Source organism: Chionomys nivalis, chromosome 15 (assembly GCF_950005125.1).
Source record: "Chionomys nivalis chromosome 15, mChiNiv1.1, whole genome shotgun sequence".
NCBI lineage: Eukaryota > Metazoa > Chordata > Mammalia > Rodentia > Cricetidae > Chionomys > Chionomys nivalis.
The window spans coordinates 67,735,087-67,757,511 of record NC_080100.1 but is presented as its reverse complement, the minus strand read 5'-3'; the positions used below and the strand labels follow the sequence as shown (position 1 = coordinate 67,757,511).

Sequence of the window (22,425 nt, the reverse complement as noted above, 5' to 3'; positions counted from 1 at the left end):
TACTCTTGTATACAAATTTTATTTTAATCTGAAAAAATACAAGTTCTTATATATAATTTTAAAAATGCCAAATGGAGGACCTGGAGAGATCAGTAGCTAAAATGGCCGATGTGTGAGCATGAGGACCTGAGTTCATATTCCCAGAACCCCCCCACAAAATCAGGCACAGTGGTGTATGCCTGTGACTTCTGCCATGGGGGACAGAGGCAGGGAGATTCCAGGAACTTATTGGTCAGGCAGTTTAGACAAATCAGTGAGTTCCATGATCAGTGAAAGACCCTGATGTGGGATTCCCCTCAGTATGGTGTGATTACCATTAATGAATAAAGAAAGCTGGCTTGAGCCTATAGTAGGGCAGAACAGAGGTAGGTGAGGAAAACTAAACTGAATGCTGGGAGAAAGAAGACAGAGTCAGTGAGATGCCATTTAGCCACTGCCAGGAGCAGACACACTGGAACTTTACCTGGTAAGCCACAGCCATGTGGTTATACACAGATAAATAGAAATGGGTTAGTTTAAGATATGAGTTAGCCAGAAATATGCTTAAGCTATTGGTCAAACAGTATTGCAAATAATATAGTTTTTGTGTGGTTATTTCGGGGCTGAGCAACCAGGAATGAATGAGTGACCTCCTGTTACAAACTGGCACCCAACATTTGCTAGCTAAATCCACATAAAACCTGAGAAAGCTTAGAAAGGAATTCTAGATACAAAAGAACAGAGTTAACCACAGCTTAATGATGGGGCCCCTTTAAGAGTGGTTATTTAGGGACTGAGCAGTCAGGAATGAATGAGTGGCCTCCTACTACAAGACCCTGTCTCAAAATATAATGTGGAGGATGGTTGAGAAAGATACTTTATGTTAACCTCTAGCCAACACATGCGCGCACACGTGCACAACACACACACACACTATGTGAATGTGCAAAGTGACTTGGGAGAGTTTCTATGAGGTTCTGTCTTGGAATAGTAAGTAAAATTAGCCACTGCAAAAGCTTTCTATAGCCATACAAAGCTGGAAAACATTGTATACAGTATCTTTCTCTTGATGAGTTACATTGTGTTACATTCTATCAGTGTTTAACAGTATTATATTAATTTCACAAGAAAGGAAAATAGATTATGTAGAATAGGTAAAGAACTGGTCTGAGGTCATTCCAGACATGGCTAAAGCACTTGATTATTTTATCCCAGTATCGGCCCCTTCCAACACTTGAGTGCAGATTTTTGACCTCTTAAAAGGCTCCAATTTCATTAGATTTGGATAGAATTATATTAATTTTAAACTAGTCTGCAATGATATTGAATTTCCTTGGGGACTTCCATTATACTGTGGTCTAGTAAAGGGGTCTTTCTTGTTGGAGCTTTTGTTTAACACACTGAGCTTCTGCAAGAGTGCTCATTATAAAGGGTGTTCCAAAGACTTCAAGTGCTGGCTAGTGTTCTACACGGGTGTGTATAATAGGTACTACAGAAGAATGACATAAGAAAATCTGTGGTCATAAGAGATCTGTGGTCATGTAAGCAGAAGCCTCAAGGGAGCTGGCCCAGCAGTGGTGTGGTAGACTAAAATGACCTCAAGTGGGCAGGCTCCTCTGAGCCATAGCCACACAGAGTACACCTTTCCTTGCAGCCTGAAGGTACTCGTACCACCTTGTCATACCATGTTTGTATTTTAAACAGAAAAACAGGGTGAAGAATATGATGTTTACCAACTGAGCTTGTTCGGCCTTCCTTCTTTAACATGAGAAATTCTGGAGGACTTATCTTGGCACTTCTACCTATTTCATTGAAACCATGGGATGTGGACGTATTCTCGACTTAGACACAGTCTGTGTGGCTATGGAAAGACTGGTGCATCAGACAGCCTGGAACTGAGGGGGTCTCCTGGCCATGTGCTAGCAAGCTCAGGCATTGCAAGAGCAGCCCTAGCCTCTGGGGGCTAACTCACTACAACCTTGTGAGGCAACTGAGCCCAAATAACCTAGTGAACCCTCTGGACTCCCAATCCACAGACACTGTGGGAAAATATTTGGTGTTTTATCAAAAACAGTGGTTTATCTGAAATATGGAATGGACTGAGACTAAGATGTGATTCTGGACACAAGGGGAGCACAGGCATGATAGAGATTAAGGACCCAGAAGTTAAGAGAGATTGGAAATGAGCTTGGGAAAGGCAGATGTTCTGCAGGTTCTAATTTGGATTTAATTAAAATTGCAATTAAAAACACTAGATGCGTTTATACAAAGTGGCCTATTGGATAGCCTGAAATGTATCTAGATATAGAGATTTGGGTGTTTTCTAGAAATTAAGTGACAGCTCACGATTTGGATGAGGAAAATTAGACTGGATGATTTGATATGTATCTATGTGGGCATACCTATGTGTCACAGGGAGAAGGCAGTCTCAGCAGTTTAGTTTAAGCTAGGAGTTAACCACACCACATTTCCCTACAATCCTATGGATGCCAGGCACTTATAGGCACTCTGCTGGTATTGCCTGTCAGCTAGAGATGTACAGTGTGTCAGTAGGTGTCTAAAATGGGGTGAAGCAGCTGCTGCAGATGTTAGATGCTAACATTACATCCTCACTAGCATCACTTAGAAAAGAAGTGAATTGTTCACCTTGGCCCTACCCTACATTACTGTCTACCTGGGCCATACTCTTTGTTACTGTCTACCTGGGCCTCAATCCTATCCCATCGTCTGCCTTGGCCCTACTCTACATTACTGTCTGCATGGGCCTCAATCCTATCCCATTGTCTACCTTGGCCCTATACTGTGTTACTGTCTACCTGGGTCTCTTGTGTTACTGTCTACCTGGGTCTCTATCCGATCCTGTTGACTACCTTGGCCCTACCATATCTTACTGTCTACCTGGGTCTCTTGTGTTACTGTCTACCTGGGTCTCTATCCGATCCTGTTGACTACCTTGGCCCTACCTTATCTTACTGTCTACCTGGGTCTTGATCCTGTCGCTTTGTCAAGTTTGACTCTACCGAATCCTAGGTGCTGCCCACCATTGACTGGAGGCCCAGGGCCTGCAATATGGTAAAAGAGATCTATCTAACTCCTCGAGCAGTCTTTGGTTCAAGGGAACATGTTGCCTTCCGCTCAGCCCAGGCGTCCTAGTGACACTAGAATCCCTGCTGAGGCTGCTCTGAGAGCACAGAATTTTATACTTAGTTCTACATGGGACTTGGGGCCACATACAGCTTTAGCCACCTTGAAAAATAATTGAAACTTTAAAGGAGCCTGAAGCTTGAGAACAAGTATGACCTTTGTCAGGTCTAAAAAGGAGCCCCAATTCCCCTGAAGGTAGTGGGTAACCCCATCATGACAGTCTTCGCTCAGGCTCAGCTCAAGCTGAAGTAAAGCAAATCTCAGGAACCAGTGAATTGGGTATCTGCCTGCCACAAAGGGCCACTTCAAAGGCCATGCTAGCCTCTAACCTTCTTCAGTCCCTATTCATATGTACCTTACCTGTTATACATCCTGGCCCTCCTCACCTCCTCTTCTACTCTAAACTCCTAGGCGGTTCCAGTTTACAGGCTTCCCTTCCCTGAGCTACGTCCTTCCACATGATTTTTCCACTACCCACTTCTCTATTCCTGGCCGCACCCAGTCTGCTGCTTTTCCCCTCTGCTGGGGACTCTTGTAGATGCTCCATCTCTGTGAGAGAACCTTTCGGTGGTTTCCTTACTGTCTTATCACTAACAACCACATCAGCTGATGTACACCTGCCTTGAAAAAACAGGAGTCTGTCTGAGATAAGGTCAGAGTAAAAGGGCCTGGTCCTTTGAACAAACGATTCAGGTAACTTTCTTGATTGCTGATAGTTTTGACAAAAATGCTGAATTAGCACAACTACCCTCTTCCCAATTTGAGAGAATTCGTATAGGAACTTGGAAGACCTGAAAGCATGTATCCTCTGAGAAACTCTGGGGCTGTGTGTGTGTGTGTGTGTGTGTAAGTGTGTGAGAGTGTGGTATGTGAGTGTGTGTGCATGTGTGTGTGAGTGAGAGCGTGTGTGTTTGCGAGTGTGAGTGTGCATGAGAGTATGTTAGCATGTGTGAGTGTGTGCGTGTGAGTGTATGAGTGTGTTGTGTGTGTCTGAGAGTGTGTGTGAATGAGTGTGCATGTGAGTGTATGAGAATGTGTGAGTGTGTATGAGAGTGTGTTGTGTGAGTGTGTCTGAGATTGTGTGTGTGTGAGAGTGTGTGTGTGTTGTGATGTGATGTGCCTAACACCTGTGCTCTCAGGAAGGAAGGGCTGCCAGTAGGCAAATCTCAGCAGGTGGCTCAGCAAGGCTCTGGGACTTGCTAAGGTGGAGTCACCTTGTCAAGGTTCTATCCAGTGGGGCAGTTTGCATGCAGTGGAAGAGCGTGAAGGCCTGGCTTTGCTCCAAGTCAGCATAGCTTTCACAGGCTGTCTCCTTTTCTTCAGAGCTGCAACCTGAATCAGGTAACCACTTCTGCCTGAGGTAAGAGACAGCCCAGCCTGGAGGTGGGGCTGAGCAGGGAGGAAGTACGCTTCCCTATGGCCCTGGAACAAACTCAGACTTCCCCGCGGGAGTTTGAGGAGGAGGAGCTGAGGGCTTCTGGAACAAACTAGGCACAGGAGACTTCAGACTCTCCCGAAAGAGTTTGAGAAGGAGGAGCTGAGGGCTTCTAAGAGGTGCTGAGTCACAAGAAGCAGGAGGAGCGACTGCCTCAGACCAGTGTCCTTCACAGACTCCCCCTGCAAACGGCTGCCGGCCCCACTGCCCTTTAACTTTGCTTCTCCACAAGCAGCATAAAGAACTGACGGAAAGTCGTTTGTAGGCCTGGCAGAGGCTGCCTGTGTTTTTCTGGAGCTTGGTGCTCTGTCCACACCTTGGCGCCTCTGGGCTCACGGTGTGGGCGAGACATAGATAAACGGATGAGACTCCTTGTAACAAACAGCAGGTCTGTGACACACAGAGAAGGCAGATGGCAAAGAAACAACCCGCAAAGGATCAGAACTTACCAGGCATGTCTGTCTTTTACCTTCTACAGCTGGGGATGTCATTTTCTCTTTCTTAATAAACTTTCTCTATTTCTAATCATGATGTCCAGTCCGTGTGCTGGGACGTGAGAGCCCGGGAATCTCATTCAGTCCCATCGACTGTACTTCTTCTAGTCAAGGCCCTGGAGCTGTGTGTCCCCACTTTGAGGTTGCAGCCACCAGCACAGGCTTTCACATTGCATGGGTGCTGGGAATCTGAGCTGTGGTTCTTGCCAATCCATCTTCCCAGGCCCTAGAACGACAGCACTTACCGACTTCCCTCCTCTCTCTTGTGTCTTATCTGAGCTGAGAAAAGATCCTAGCTCATTCCCCACTGGATTTTCCTGCCTTCGTCTCTGACACCAAGCAGCTCTTTTGCTTGGAGCCTTGACATTTGCAGATTCTCCTGTTGCATTTGTTCTTCCTACAGTTATTTCACGGCTGCCTCCTGACCATCACCCAGTCTTAACACCAGTTTCCCCTCCGGCTCAGTTATTATCATAACGCCCAGATCATCTTTTCCACAAACTTTTGAGTACATAAACTTGTTCTTACTTACTTCTTTGGACTGATTTTCTTTCTTTTAAAACAAAGATTTATTTATTTTTATTTTATATGTATGGATTTTTTTTTCCTGCATGTATATCTGTGCCCCATGTATATGTAGTGCCTGCTGACCATCACAGGGTGCTCAGAATTGAGTGGAGGTCCTCTGCAAGCACAAGTCATCTCTAGACACTTCATTTATTTTTCTGTCGTCCGTCCCTACAGTAAGACCTTTTATTTCCCACAGTATCCTTAGCACCCAGAAGAGTGCATAGCACATAGTAGGAGGTGAAGTGATTATACTTGACTAATTTCCCTATTCTGTTAAGGCTCAGTAAAAAATGACTATAAAGTTGCAGGTCATTGCAACCTCAGGACTTAAGTTTGCTTTCTGGGGCAAAATGAAACAGCCTCAGACCAGTCAGTGCTATTCCTTCCTCTGTGCATTTTGTAATGCAAGAAAGAAGAGGGGGAAGAGGAAAAGGAAGAGGATGATGGCAATGGTGCTGGGCTCAGGGCTTCGATTAGGCAGAGTCAGCCTACTGCTCGTTTGACTCCAAGTGCTCTCCTGGAACATTGCCAAGTGGAATACATATACATATACATATATACATATACATATATATACATATACATATTGTTCTCATTTAGGTGTGTGAATCAGAGGCTGAGTAGAAGAGGCTGCCAGGCCCTGCTGATGGTGATGAGATTTGTAAATTTGCCCATTAGTTTCTCTGAGCTAATGTTTCTTTGTGGTCTATGGTCTAGACTGCCGATAAAGGGGATCTCTAGTTTTTGGTTTTACACAGATACCATCTGTCCCCCATTTTAAAATGTTTTCATTGTGGCAGACACTGTTGATTACTCTCATATATTCCTAATGGCCATGGCAAACTTCTGCCCGATTTGGCTCACTTTCCTGTCCCTTGCATCCTCTATGCTGGCCTCATTGTTATAGCCCAAGATGTGCGTGGTTTAGATAGAAACATGTGAAGCAGCTCCAGAGAAGGAGATGCAAGAGGAGACTTGCTTAGATATCACAGCCTCGAAGAAAGAGGATGGGCATCCATCTCTGCTGGATGTTGTCACGCTATGTGGTTCAGGGAACTGCTGAATTGATCTTGTGAACAGGAAACAAAAGGAATGCAAAAAAAAAAAAAGGACATAAAATTCTGGCTGCTTGACAAATTTGTTAAGTCACTAAATCAACCAAACTCTAGATTTTTTCATTATTGTTGTTATCTATGCTCATCAGTATCTTTATATTTAAGTCACCTTTGCTTGGGGGTTTCTATTATGTGCAGGTAAAAACAATGTGTCTTAGTTAGTGGCTTAAAAATGACATTATGATTAATTTAGTGTGTGGGGGTGGTGGGTACATAGCAGCTGCGGCACAGGAACGGATCCTGGGATCCAGTTAAGGTGCTCAGGATTGCTGGTAGGTTCTTTTGCCTGCTGATCTGCCTTGTAAGCTCCTATATTTAAAGATTTACTAATAAATACACACCATTTATTACGTATTTCCTAAATCGCCTACTTTGTGACTTAGTGTAATTTAATATTTCTCATAAAGGCATTTGAATTAGTGATATGGAAGGACAGGGAAGTTATTAAATTCAGATTTGTTGGCTTTACCTATTAAATCACAATCTTGGAATGGGTCAGGAGAGCTAGGATGTGTGGGTAAGGAAAGCACTTACGTGATTCAAATGCACTCTGAAGACCAAACACCAGAGTCTCGTTTGAGACGTAGTGTGGCCCATGGATGATGGAAGGCAGGGTATACAGTAAATTGCTGAACTGTGAAACTTGACCTCTCAAGCCCTGCAGACACTCAGAAGCATCTCAGCGAGTTAGAACGCAAGAGCCACCACTTCGAGACCAAGGGCTGCAGTTGCCGGCTCTGCAAACAGGGCCTTCAGGCCTGCTTGGCTGTTCGGTTAGAGCGAGAAGAATGTCTGGAGACCAACCAATGCCATGCAGTCGTACTGTAGTCCTCGCTCTAAGGGACCCATTGTCCTCCCCTCCGAGGGATGCTCTAAGCTGAGGTCAAGACCGTTCTTAGAATGGGAATACAGAGCAGATCTGTCCCAGCAGGGACTAGTGGAGCAGCGCTGGTGTCATAGCTGGCTCAGTTGTATTTCTAGTCTTTTTTTTTTTTAAAAAAATAATTTATACATTGAAGTGCTCTATGTGCATGTGTAACTTTATGCCAGAAGAGTGCATCAGATCCCACTATGTGGTTGCTGGGAGTTGAACTCAGGACCTCCAGTGCTCTTAACCACCCGCTGAGACATCTCTTCAGCTCTGTGTTTCTATTCCACACGGCACATGACTGAAACCTCTGCAGAGACAGCACATACTGCCATGCAAATGCATTTGCTTACACTGTGGAGACACCTAGGACTTGTACTTGTGCTGGCCTATAGTGTTATCCTATGGACTTTAAGGCTTATTTTAAAGTCATTTTCCATATAGAGAGGTATCTGCAAAGCTTGCCTTGCCTACGACTTTCTGTTACCTAGAGCATTATTATCATGCTTGCTAATGATGCTCCCCGAAGCCACACCCAATGCTTCCTTGGTTCTCCACACAGAACTCTCAGGCGACAAAGACCATTTTGCCAATTGCCCATTGCTGTGAGGAAGATTCTTCCCTCACTTGTTTCTCTAAGCAGTAACTGGAAGAACAAACCTATGAATCTTTGTAATGTAATGGAAATTCCTGACTGTAGTAGTCTTCAAATCATTGGGTTATTCCTATTATTGAGTGCTATTCGTCAAATCAAAGGGGATGTAACCCAAGACCTTTCCCTAGCAGGCTGTGGCTACCCTGGTTTTATAAACACACACACAAACTAACTAGCTCTTACTAATGGGATCTTGGTTTACATTTCTCCTGGTAAGGCAGATCCGGATGGAGTCGCTAGCCCCAGGAGAACCCCACCCCCCAGGCCACCGCAGGTGACTTTGCACACGTTGCTGAGTCGCTGACTGACTGTAGCTGAATCCCAACAGATTTTCCCTAGCCTGAGTTCTGCCTCTCTCAGCTGGTGTGACTTACACCAGCTGTGCTGTGCCTGGCAAAGCCGCTGGTACATGAGCCTCTCGCTTTGCTGCGTAGTCTGTTCCTGTGAAGACAGCACTAAATTTACTTAGGAGCTTCTGATAACCATTTTGGAAACCTGTAAAAGCCAGAGACAAAAACGGGAAAACTTCAACCCTCTCCCAAACATAAGAGGCCATACTGAGAAGATTCTCTACAGTTTCACATGATCAACATTAAGGCCTAGCTACATTCTGAGTGCACACAGTCCTGTAAGGAAATGTAAAGTGAACTGTAGCAAGTATTCTGATGGTTCACAAAAATAATTCTGTGAGCGTGTGGGGATGATGAATTAGAAAGAGCTATATTTAATACTTTCTCCATTGCTTGTCTATAACTGACCTGGCTGATGGACTTTGCTGTTTGTGGAAACAAGCCCGTGTTGCTGAGGTTAGCGTAAGTCTGAATCCTCTGAGGGGGAGAGAGGCAATTCATGTTTCTGGCAAAGAGTCCAGAAAGATGACCAGGACTGAGGGGTTGCTAGCACGGAGCCTGCATGGGGACCATTTCAATAGTGACAGCTCCAAACAGTGGCACATCTAAGAGGCTAGAGAGACAGTTGTGTGTCTTCAGGAAGAGCTGTGGACTCTAAGGCATGAAGGCCTCATGGTCAGTGAGGTTTTAAGAGAATTGCGAAATGAATGCCATGCCTAGCTTCTTCCTTGTGGAGATGTTAGAAGGGGTAAAGCTTCTTAGAAAAACCCTGGCGTGGATGGAACAGGATGGGCATCTGGGTTGCACATACAAATAAATGTGTGCCCCAAGATGCAAGTGGTCGAGGATGTTTGGTGGCCCCATCAAGACATTTTCCGTGAAAATATGCTCTCTCTCCCCCTCCCCCTCCTTTTCCCCCTTCTTCCCCTCTGTCTGTCTGTCTCTCCATGTGTGTATGTGTAAATAACTTATGTCTATGTGACTTCAGTTAATAAAAAATCATATGTGGAATTGCAAGACTTGAACTCAAATTCTTAAAATTTTTGACTGGTATAATGAACTGAATTGCGGCCAACACAAAGATATGTTGATGTCTTAATATCTGTCATATCAGAAGGTGGTGACCTTATTTGGAAGTTAGTTCATCCTGAATATCGCTAAGATGGGGTCACAGTGGAGTATCAATGGCCTTAAGTCACTATGGCTAGTGTTCCTTACATAAAGATGGCCTTGTGAAGGGCGCAGGCAGAATGACGAGAGAGGGAAAAGTTGAAGTGAAACATCTGTAAGCCAGGAAGTGCCAAGGGCAGCCAGCTATTACCAGGAGCCTATGGAAAGCCAGGCAACAGTTCTGCCCTGAGTGTCTACCCCCAAGGGCCAGCTCTGCCTCAAGCCCGTAGAGGCACTGAATTTGCAGACTCTGTGTTTGGACTTGTATCTCCCAAGATTGTGAGATACACACTTCTGTTCAGTAACAACAGAAGGGTGGTGATCACGGCAGTCCTGGGAATTAGCATAGGTGGTAAGTTGTGGCAGGGGAGGTCCTAGCACAGTTTAATTAATGTCCTCTTATTTCTATGTAGTCCTTAGAGCTAGCATATCACTATAGGACCGTATTTTCATTTTGTTTCATCTCCACAATGACTTGTCACCAACTTTTCCCAACTCAGAAGACCGAGACTCGGAAGTTTCCAGGGTCTCATCTGAGGAGGTTGGCCTGCTTCCCGCCTTTTCCTCCCTCACTGTGGCAATGTTCCTGATGCTGCTACACCTACCTCTTGCTCACGAGTGTGTAACTCACTTCCTACACCGTGGAGCTTTCCTTAGTCATCTTTTTCTGCTTGGTTCTCTTCTTGCTGTAACCCCGCTGTCTCCCTCCTGAGAACTGAGTCTGACTCTGCCCATGCTCCAGCCGGTCTTTCATGAGTCATTTCTTAGATGTGCCCTTCTGAGGTAGAGATGACTGAGCTTCTCCTGGGCATCTTTGCTCTGATGGATTTTGGGGTCTTTGTGAGTAGCACAAGGTGCCCGTGACTCTGCCAACTCATCCCCAGCAGCTTTTCCATAATGGGCAAAGGTAATATGGGCAGATTACAGAAAACCAAAGACTTCCTGTGGTTGGTGACAGCCCAGTCTGATCTGCCTCATCCAAAGCTTAGCTGCAGAGCCTCACCTTCCATTCTTATGTGTCATGATGTGGGATATGTCTCCATCACTCAGTAGCCAGTAGGGAAACAGGCCATAAAAGAATGCCTGTCACTGACCTAAGTCCTGGCAATGGCTGTCCTCACACCCTGAAGGCCACATTTTCACAAGAAGACTTTCATAATCCTTTGTTGTCTCACCCATCTGATACACTGAAAGTTTTATCTACCCCAATCTCATGTTCCATTTGACTAGCAGCCAGACCTGTCTGCCCAAAATGTGCCCGCGAAGGATGCTGAAATGTGCAGTGGCTGTAAGCTGGCCTGGCTACTGCTCAGTGTGAAGCAACTTGGCTTCTTAGGCGCCCTTTTGCTTCAGGAAACAGAGTTTTTCCCTTAGGCAAGACAGACTAGAGATTCAATCTATCTGATGTCATAGAAATTTGCTTATACTTCTTCTTTCTCCAACTGTCCTCGTGCCCTCTGAATTCCTGATTGACAAACTTTTCCATGCTACAACCTGGTAGCAAGAATTATCCTAACAGGCTTACTAAGATTTTTTTGCACCTCCCCCTTCTCTGGAATGGAAGGTAGCTGAGGTGAAAATCTTGTCTTATTTTTTCACTGGTGACTTTGCAGTGCCTAGCCCAGTGCTCGAATGTACTGGGTGCTCCATAAATTCATGAGTGAGTGATAACCACCTCAGAAGGATTAGAAGGGACCTCAGGAAGCCATTTGATTGCAAGGTCAAAAAAAAATTCTCCCCTTTCAGAAAAGCCTGTTAAATAAACATAAGAGATTCACGAGCACAATTGTTTTCCATTCAAATTAAATCCTGTGAGAGGATAGTAAGTGGTCTAAAATCTTAACCACCCATTTCGTTACATCAGAAGATGTGGACAAAAAATCATGGGCGGAATTGAGAAGCCTCAGGATCATCACTGATCATATGGAGCCCCACCTTCATACAGAAGGCAGAACTTAACCAGAGAAGTGAGGAGGGGCTTTCTTCCTCAGTCACAGCCTGCTGTGGACCTGAGAGTTCACTATGGAAGCCCAGGACTCCATCAGTGCTCCTTCTACCAGCTGGAGCAAAGTAGTAAGAAACAAGACTTTGATGCTTTTCAGTTCATCAAACTTATGTGAGTATGTGCACACTGTCATAAAGTAAGTGTGTCTGCTCACTTTGAATTAACAAAAAATGAACATTAGAGCTATTTACCACCTTTAATATGGTGCCACCAACACCATTGTTCTATAGAAACTAGCAATAATTCTGCTGCCCCGCTTATGGATCATTTACTATGACCTAACATTTAACAAATATTGATAATGCGTGTGTATTTTTCCAAAGCAAAAGGCCAGGGAAGGTTCCGTGAACACAGTCAGTCCCAGCCTCTTAAGTATGCATATCTCTAAGCTAAACTCATCTGTAGGATAGCATGATCTCTTTTGTTACTCAGGTTTGCTTTAGGGTCTTAGTATTACTTTTTCTGAATACTACCCTTGGAAATATTGATATATGCCTGTGAGGATGAATTCTTGAAGCTGAGTAATGTCTACTCAGGTGGCTTAATGAGTATGTAACAACCTTCTCTTGCCTAAGTGCCCCTTTGCCTTCTAGTACACTGTTGCCAATTGGTGATTTAGTTAAAGAAAAAAATGTTCTGTTTTTTTATTAAATATGTCAACTCAAATTTCTGCAGTAATAGTGGCAATGTCTGGATGTCTTGTTGTTTTTCCGCTAGTCAGCATCCCATAAGCACTTCTGAGAGTACAGCTCACACAAGTCAGTCCCCCATCAACCTGCCTTACTCTCCATTATAACTGTCAGCTACAGTTCATTAAAATTCGTATTCATTAGAGCATGCTTGACTACTGCAGGGTTACTAAAAAGCACAGCTATGGAGTATTTATCTGGGGCCTTCACCCCAGCTCCTGGCATAAGCTCCCTCCCCTGGGAGTTGCTCCAGTCCAAAATCCACCTCCGGAAAAGCCTGCCAAATGGTAACCCTCCCCATGGAAGGTCAAGACCACTCCCATGGGCTATTTAAACTGCCCCCCAGAGAATGAACACGTGGTCTTCAGGTCATCCTTGTCTCCTGTGTTTTCCTGGGCCACCCGGGAGTATTGTTATCTATTAAACATGGGAGTCTTTTAATTTGGTTTAATTTGGTTTGATTGGGATTATTATTTGCATTGGCTAAAAGGTTTGCTGACCAAGAAAGAAAATATTTAACGTTTGGAGGTCCCATGGGGGGGCTGTTTATCCCATTGTCCCAGGGCCACGTGTTGGGAAACGCCCTTCTCACATGTGCTCTCTGCCTCAGGACTAAGAGAGGCTTCATCTCGGTGAGTTTCCCTTCTTTAGTACATGCCGCTAGGGCCCAGGGGCCCATTTGCGTTTGTTTATGTTTGTCAGTTTTCGGGCTGTCCTGTTGGAGTCACGGTTTTGCCAGGCGTCCAACACAAGCGGTGAGGCAGGTGGGACTGAGTGGGTAGAGACATCTTCCATTCGTTTCTCACAACCCCGTTTCTGACTCAAGAGCCTTGTCCCAGTAGACGCATTGTGACAGGCTTGAGTCCCAAGATTTGAAGATTTGGCATAGACTTCTAAATGGGCTCTTGTGATTCAAAGCCAGATCTCCAAATGTCCTTTAGCTGTCTTTTACAAAAATCCTTTTAAATTGGGGCTAACATCTAACATAAAAACAAACAAGGCTCCAAAAGCCCACGGTTTATAGATGTGTGCTCCTGCTCCCATTCCCATTTCCCACGCCCCTCCACTTTTTCTCTCACTGTTCGTTCTCTATAATGGATCTGGATCTGGTTCCCCCTGTCCTTCCTCTCTAAAACTGTACAGTTTTTCTGTCCTTTGTTTCTGTTCCCTCTTGCAGCATCTGCTAATCCAGCCCTTAAAGGGACCACCTCTGTGCTTCTCTGGCTTCTGCCGCCTGCCTACACCAGGAGTTTTAAGTTGGTCAGCTGACACAGGTTCCTAAAAGGGTTTTATTTGTCTGTCTGTTAAAATAACATGGCTACAGTCTGCTTGTTTTATGTCTGTGTGAGTATGTGTGATTGTTTCCACAGTATGCTTGTTTGATGTCTGTATGTATGTGTGCATGTTTTGAGATCTGTAAAACTTATAACTCCAGATTACAATAGCTCTGGAAAAATACAAACATGTGGGTAACCTCCATTTTGACCTTAGCACCACCTTGGGCAAGGGTACCCACGTGTGCTTGCATTCTTTGACTTATTAAAATATTTCTTTTAATCTTCTTACACTTACTAGTATTGGTAAGCTATAACTAACTGGGTAAAACAGATGTCTAAATTTAACTTATATGTCTAGTTTAAATATAACAAGTAATGGTACCCAATTCTCAAGTGCCTTTGCAGGTCTCAGAGTATGGCATTTAACAAAACAGCTTCTAACACAGAGACATGCCAGCTACCGCAGCATCCTATAGCTCCTCCAAGATGCATGGTTACAAAAGACCTTCTGCCTTGAGCCTTGCCGTTGGCAGCAAAAAGCAGCCTTCTACCTCTTCAGCTTCCTGGATGCTACACCCAGGCAAGGGCAGAACCAGCTCCCAAGGGTTGTCCTCAGATGTGCACACATATCCACACACATATGCACATAAAATAATACATAAACAATGTGGTTCACTTTTTGTTGGGCTGAAATCCAAGGTAATGTTCTAAACTTTAAGGCTCATTATTGTTCTTTAGGAATTTATTATTTTGTCCTCTGGAATGTAGATCATTCTGGCTCCAAACTGGAATTTTCTTAATAGGTCAGAGAAATGATTTCTAATTTTCGTTTGTCCTATGCAGACAGGTGGAAACATTTCTCCTTTTTCTTAAGATGCTTAAAGTTAATTAATATGTCCTTCATCATCAGTTTGGGACAGTCTACATTCATTGTTCTTAACTCAGGAAAAATTATTTATCTAAATAGTACATTTTTATTTTCTATTTATTTATTTAGTTTCTCGAGACAGGGTTTCTCTGAAGCTTTGGAGCCTGTCCTGGAACTGACTTTTTAGACTAGGCTGGCTTAGAACTCATAGAAATCCACCTGTCTCTGCTTCCTGAGTGCTGGGATTAAAGGCATGTGCCACCACTGCCCAACTGGGCTAAACAGCTCAGTCAGTAAATGGTAGTCTTAAATGAAAAATAATTTCTCATGATTTGGTCCTCCATGCTCCTGTAAATTGTAATCCAAACCCATGTAAGCAATTGTAGAAGGAAAGCATAAGAAGAAGTGATTGCTGAAACAAACAGATTCATTTGGCCGAGGACAGGGAAATTCTTAGCTGTAACTATTGCAATAAAAGGCAGAATTTAAAATGTCATCATTTTCATTGTCAAAGATTACTTTCAAAATGAGCCTACTCTTTATGGTTTTTCTTCACAATGACTCATTTGTTTGGTTGCATATTTTCTGTGGTTAGGATGTGTATTATAGAATCAGAATGATTTTTAAAGCTGTAGAAGACACCAGGAACTTCTAGTGCAACCTTCTTGTTTTGCAATTGAAAACAAAAAACTAAATTCCCCAAATACAGGGTTGATAGCAACAGTGGAAGGACTAAGATCAAATCCCAACTGCTTTGAAGTTGTTAATAGGAGTGCAGATAACACCCCTTTTGTGTGCTGAGCAGAAGACAGCTCCAAACATATGCATCACATCCCAAAACCACCCGTAAAAACTAGAGTTCTGGGATCTTTGTGCAATATAAATCTACCAATACTGTGCTCTAATTACCAGAGCTGTGACACCAAGGCCATAACTGTGGACCACTCCAAACGGACTCCAAGTACAGCACCATAAGTGTAGAAATGTAGAGGAATTTGGTTTTTCAAAAAGTCAGATTTTTTTTTTCTGATTATTAATGTGTCTCAAGTTTCCCTGGGTTTTTATTATAGTGTCAACAGACCCACTTGGTTTAATTTTAAAGTTATATATATATATATATATATATATATATATATATATATAATGTTGTATTATGTGTTAACTCTTGCCCCAGTTGGGTTATTTTCCCCACAAATCTACAGGAATTTGCCTGAAGAGAAGGCAGTTACATCTATCTAGAGATAATGAGGCTTGAGGTTCAGGCTTTTCTGGAAGCAGAGAACTATTCACTCAGCCACTCTAACTGCTACTGAGCCATTGAATGCAGTAAATAGTTAGAACCACTAGTTTTTGTACTTACTTGTCAACATATTCAACTAGATCTGTAGAGTTCTTGGCTGACATTTTGGCTGGAGATAATCTCACCTAAAACAGAGGTGAGAGATTAAAAATGCATCATGTGATGCTTAGGTGGCCTACTTTTATCCATCTTGTACTTAAATCAATGCTTTTATTTTAAACAAAATATACAGCACCTTACATATGCCATTTGTGTTGTTGGTGACTAAGACTGAAGTTACACCCTGGGACACTCCTAAAGACCTTGTTTCATGGGTTTGGTAACACATCAGGAAAAGTTTTTTAGAAGTTAGAGCCATACATCAATCCAAGATGAAAGGTTGTAAATAGGAATTCCAGTGATTATTGGCTGAGTTTTGAATGAAGTCCAGTGACAGCGATTTATTCCTGACAGAGTCATTTCCTAGGGGAATCAGCTATTTTCAAAACAGACCCAAATTAGAAAGCTAGCCAATCCGAGTACTTTTATATTCTAAAAAACCCTAGATGTCAGATTATAGATGAGAAATAAAAGCACAGAACAACTGTATGTTAATTTAGTAGCATGCAACAAGTTAGCTATATGAACACTTCAATTCACTATTTTGCTACTTCTAGAAGGTGCTTTTTCCATAAAGGTTGATAATTTGGTAACATTCCTATGAGACAAAAGATGCCAAATACATTCACTATTTCCGTATACTGAAAACAGCCAAAGTCTATTTAAAAGCTTAAAAACAAAGCAAGTTTTATTCTAATTTTCATAGGCAATCACCGAATTGGATTCAAGGGAGGGAATGTAACTTGTATTCCAAGTTAACACACTGAACAAGATATATTTGTTGGATTTGGGGGGGTTATATCACTGCATAGTAGAAAGATGGGTGTGGAGGTTTGAAAGAAAATGGCCTCCTTAGGAACAGGCACTATTAGGGGTGTGGCCTTTTTGGAGGAAGTGTGTCACTGTAGGGGAGGGTTCTGAGGTCTCATGCTCAAGATACAGCCAGTGTGGACACAGACTCCGGCTGCCTGTGGATTAAGATGTAGAATGCCCAGCTCTTTCTCCAATACCATTGTTGATAATGGACTAAACCTCTGAAACTCTAAGCTAGACCCAATCAAATGATTTCCTTTGTAAGAGTTACCATGACTGTGATGTCTCTTCACAACAGGAGAAACCCTAATTAAGACAATGGAATTAAACATTAAAATTTTTGTTCAGAAATTAGTTTTTAAAAAAGTTCTAATGGAATCAACCAAGAAATAGTTGATTCCATTAAAATTCTAAGGACCAAGACACTCACCTGCAAATACATCTCCTCTGAACAAAATTTGAAAACCAAGCAACTCTATTATCCAGGAAGTTGACACTGGCCATGCTGGCTTGACCCAGTCTAGCTGGTAAGAGGTTGTCAAAACAGGCTCCCAACTGGTCAGGATGAAAGCAGTGAACTTTTGGAAGAGTGCATTGGCCCTGGGCATATTGTGGAGTTGAGTCTGCAAAAGGTTGGATATGCCTGGGCTTACCCTTCTTCAGTGGTTCTCAACCTGTGGGTCTCAAATCCTTGAGGTTCCATATGGGATATCCCTCATGTTAGGTATTTATATTACAATTCATAACAGTAGCAAAATTACAGTTATGAAGTAGTAATGAAATAATTTTATGATTGTGGATTCCTACAACATGGGGAACCGTGTTAAGAGGTTGCATCATTAGGAAGGCTGAGAACCGCTGCCTGAGAAAAGCCCCACTGGATACTCGTGTGTTTGTGTTCTGGATACCATCTTCTATCCCCAGAGGACCTGAACAGATGTCGGCCTAACACTGCTTCTCACTATGCTTTCCTACTGCAAAAGCTGTGGGTCTTGAACTTAATACTTCAGGCCAGATATTGCCTTTTCACCTCTCCATGGAATGTCTGGGCTTAGTACTTCCTTATCAACTGGCTGGTATTTGCCTTATGCATTTGACAACTAATAATGCTGTGCAAATATTTGTGGAATGAATGTGTCCAAAGAGAATGAATTACTAGGATATTCTCACCCCTTCTACTTTGGGGATGTACTTAGAGGCTAAGATGGGATTATATGTAAAAACTACTTCACAAATTATTATTATGGGATTTTTCACATGTGTCAGTTTTCATCTGCTCACTAAAACACTTTAAAATATGACAATTCTTATACTACAGAATCTTTTCATATATATTATTTTTCTAATACCTCTATTAGATCAGTATCATTGTTTCTTCATCATATATGACAAAAGTTCCTTTAAATAACTAATTTAAGATGACTCATTTTATATAAGGAACTTGAGGATTGAGAAGTAATGGGTCATGTGATAATAACTGCATTATACACTAAGTTTGTTTTGCTTGCTAATGCTTTATTTAAGTAGTTCATCAGAACCCATGGCAAAAGGCAGGTCTAACTAGCTTTATGTTATATAAGAGGAAATTGAGGTTAAACAATCACCAAACTAAAGAGAAACTCAAAGCCAGTGCTTGAGGTCATTCTGACTTTCTGGTACCTGTTTTCTAAGAAGAGATTGTATATACTGCTCAGATGTTATTAGAACCACCAAATCCAAAAGCACAGCTTGCTTTGTATGGCCTCTGTCGTTAATGGAAAATATGAGAAGTACTGAAAAAGGAACCTTGTATATAACTATTCTTTTTCTTAAAGAATCTTTATCATAATAAATAATCATTAAATTTAAAAACTTAGCCCCATATTAAAATTCAATCCCGTTAATATATTTACAAGCTGAGATCATCTGTTTTTAAGGCAGCCTTGCTCTGCTCAGCCACTTTATCAAGACAGAGCAGATGAGAACCAAGCAAACACAAAGGAAAGCTATGCTTCTGGGATTCCTTCAAACTCTGCACAACCCTGAGCTTCAGAGGAGCGGAACCAACTACCCCATTCTTAATGCAAATATTTCAAAGTACTTGCTTTCTTCTCTTGGTCTCTGGCCGAGCCAGGAAGGGGGCCATCAGGTGACTCTGGCTGTTCTTCCGCAGGCAAGGAGGCACTTTTGTTTACATCTGTATCTAAGCAACCAGAATGTAGAATCCAATCAGGAACTACGGCAAGTAAATTTTTGCATTGATGGCATTTTAAAAATTGAAACTAGTTTCTGTAAAGGTGGTAAAATGTCAAGAGAAGCTTCCAAAGTGCTTGACACGTGCCTTTTCCCTCTGCCACCCCAGGTCCTGCCCCTGCCAGCTGCACATCTTCGGCTGATGAGCAGAACACATCCCCACAGGTGCTTCTAAAAGCATTCAGGAATGTCACTGAGGTCAAATGTCCTAAAATACTGAAGATACATCCTATTGTACCCAAAAGAAGAGCTGAGGGTCTTTGAATTTTTTTTTACTTTGTTTATATAAAGTAAGAAATGTAAGGGAAATATGAGAAATGTAAATTTTTGAGGCATTGTCCATGGGTAAATACCTGAAGTCATAAAGTTGATTCCCTGCTATATTATTAGGACTTTTGTTGACTTGCTTTTTATCTTTCAAAGGAAACAGACAACATATGATTTCCTTCTTAAAAAGCCAAGATTCTAAGGCATCCTGACTGAATCCAAACTGCATTCCTCACACTCCTGAAGCATCTTTCCAAGGGTAGTTCAAGAGCATTGTGACCTAGGAGAGATCTGTGATGTCAGCAGGGTCCCTCTCCCACCTCCAGTCCTTAAGTCCCTAGGATTTATGAGTCTATAGTGGGTTTCCTTGATTCTAACTGCTCATTCACTTTGTTTAAACAAGGGAGAAGGACTTCAAACCCTACTCTACAGTTGATTGATGAGTTTGATGAGAATACAATTTTCATCAAGTTACAAACAGGAAAGAAAACACGTCACTTTCACTCTTTTCCTTTAGAGGATCATGAAGAGTTCAGTAGCAGACCATGGAGAGATCAGTAGCCATGGCAGAGGGCACGGGTCAGGACTGAAATGCTGGAGTTCAGGAGTGGTGGCAGAGGGTGCGGGTCAGGATGGAAATACTAGGGTTTTACTTAGAAGAAAGTTTATTCAATTATTGCAAAATGAAGTGAATTATTTTAATTTTAAAATGTTTTTTCTCAGTTTTAAAATTAGAATTTGCATATGTTATTATTCACTTGGCTTTCATATGTAGAAATGAAGTTATTGGCTAGACTACTACTCAAATTATGGTTCTGGATTTGCCTGCTCCAAAGACTTAGAATAATCATGGTGGTAAGTGACAAACCTCAACCCAGAAATAAAGATGGCCCATGAATTTGGCTCCAATATTGTGTCCTGCAATGCTAAGCTAAGCCTTAGAGCTTCAGACTAAAGTCTTGTCTGGTTTACAAGCATACTATGACTCCCAGCCCAATCAGTTATCCCCGTATCCAGGACCAACTGATGCTGAAATCAGTTACTGAGTGAAATTAGATGGTTCAGATTCCAAGAGAGTGGCTGGAAACACCAATTCTTTAAGCACTATGGGTTAAATTGCATCACTTCTTCGGGCTTTAGCTTTCTCTCCTATAAAAGGAAATAATAATGATTCTACCAGACGTCTGACTAAATGCAAATATACGAAATTCAGTTTTATACTTACATCTCTCATCCAAGTATCAAGTTACTAGAAGGTAACCATTACTAGTTATTTCAGAAGACAACAATTATCTAAGAAATGGATTCAAGCAAGGTCTGTCTTGGAAAAACAACTGAATCTGATCTTGCTCACCAAACCTTTGGGATAATTTCCCTTCTTAAGTTCATTTTTTTTTTTTCTGAGATAGGCTCTATTTGCTACGTAGCTCAGGCTGGCCTTCAACTCGTGATCCTTCTGTCTCAGCCTCCGTAATGCTGGAAATACAACTATGCTTAGTTAAACCTACTGTTTAACCCATGGTGTTTGGCTGGAGAAGAGTCCCACTGAGACGGATAGTTTAATTGCTTTGGACTCTAACTATGAATAACTGATTTGTTTACAGAATAATGAGTGTGTATACTCTCTCTCTCTCTCTCTCTCACACACACACACACACACACAAACACACATGCATACTATTGACTTTGACCTATGCATGTGAAGTCCTTCCTGGACATCAATGATCTATTATTCTTGTTTAGAGTTAGTAAAATATAACCTAAAGTACAAAATTCTAAAATGCTCAATCTCAACATAAAAATGTTTTAAAATGACTGTATGCTGATCATCAATAAGCACATAAATACTCCTGAGTTGGAGTAATCGATATTTAGGGTATTCCAAGACAAAACCACAGTGTATGTCTCACCTTAGGAACTGCTAGTCTGTAGATCTTTTATATTTATTATGATTTCTCAGGTACATCCCAGGGAATATTTTAACAAAGTAAATCTTCTGATGGGTAGAATCAAAGAGTCTTTGGAAAGAGACAACTATTTTTAACTCACATAAGGAGTGTATGTGAGCAGTGGCAGATCTGGGGTATCTGCCAGGTTCTATGCCCTCAGCTGAACTAGCCTCTAACTTAGGCCTAAGCAGGCAACTATTTGGGAAAGTCTTCAACTTCCTTTTTTCCCCCTACATTTTCCCTTTTGCCTCCTCCAGTTGTCTCAGCACTACCAGGCCACCACGCCTGGAGAGACTCATTTGAATCTAGAGTATTTCTCTGGGTCTTACATCTTTTCTTTGCTATTCTGATTTTACCTGCGTTGGCCATTTAGTATTTCTAAATTATTCCTCATGGCCTACTTGATGATTCCTTTGATAAGGAAGGCAGTGAAATTATGACTATCCAAACACTACAAGTAAAAATACAAAGTAGTTGAGAGATTTTACATGACTCATGTGAGTTCATGATGAAGCCAACTCTTGTTTCTAAATCTTAGTCTTGTGTTTCATTCCATAACATGTCTGAAATGAAATGACCTCTCTAGTTTCAGAACATATGGATCACCTAGCAGAGTGTTTGGTGAATGAGCACATTCGGCTCCCTTTTTGGGAGGATAATCTTTTTAAAAGTTATTTTCATTAATCCTTTAAAAATTTCTCACAATGTGTTTAGATCATATTCACCCCAATTTTCAACTCCTTTGATATCCATCCCCCAAGTCCAATTTCTATTGTGCAAATACTCTTGGGTGTCAGACCTGTCCTAGATTGTGGTTGCCCTACCCAGGATCACACCCTTAAAGAAAACTGTCTCCTCTACTCCCTGAAGCCACCAAATGCCAACAGACCTTTAGCTCGGGTAGGACTTTGTGCCCAGCCACCCCATATGTTGGAGTTTTGTTTAGCTTGAACTTACATATGTGTGCATACTGTCACAATCATTTATGAGTTCACATATTCAACTGCCAGAGCATGTCCAGAAAACACTTTTCCTCTGGTTATCCACTACTTCTGGGCTCTTATGATCTTTTTGTCCCCTTCTCCGACAAACACCCAGGAGCCTTGTGGGGAAGGGTATGATTTTTATGTCCTGATTAGGGATGAG

At 42.2% G+C, this 22,425-nt stretch overlaps 1 protein-coding gene across 1 annotated transcript in view; it reads right to left on the bottom strand.

Moving 5' to 3' along the window:
* Fam81b (family with sequence similarity 81 member B) overlaps positions 1–17,273 on the bottom strand; it is a 72,288-nt gene extending 55,015 nt beyond the window's left edge. The window contains exons 1-2 of the mRNA XM_057789517.1: positions 17,262–17,273; positions 15,980–16,044 (exon numbers count right to left, since the gene is read on the bottom strand). Of these exons, the coding sequence (XP_057645500.1) occupies positions 15,980–16,044; positions 17,262–17,273 (77 nt within the window). The remainder of the gene's footprint in view (positions 1–15,979; positions 16,045–17,261) is intronic.
* Positions 17,274–22,425: the final 5,152 nt, after the last annotated feature.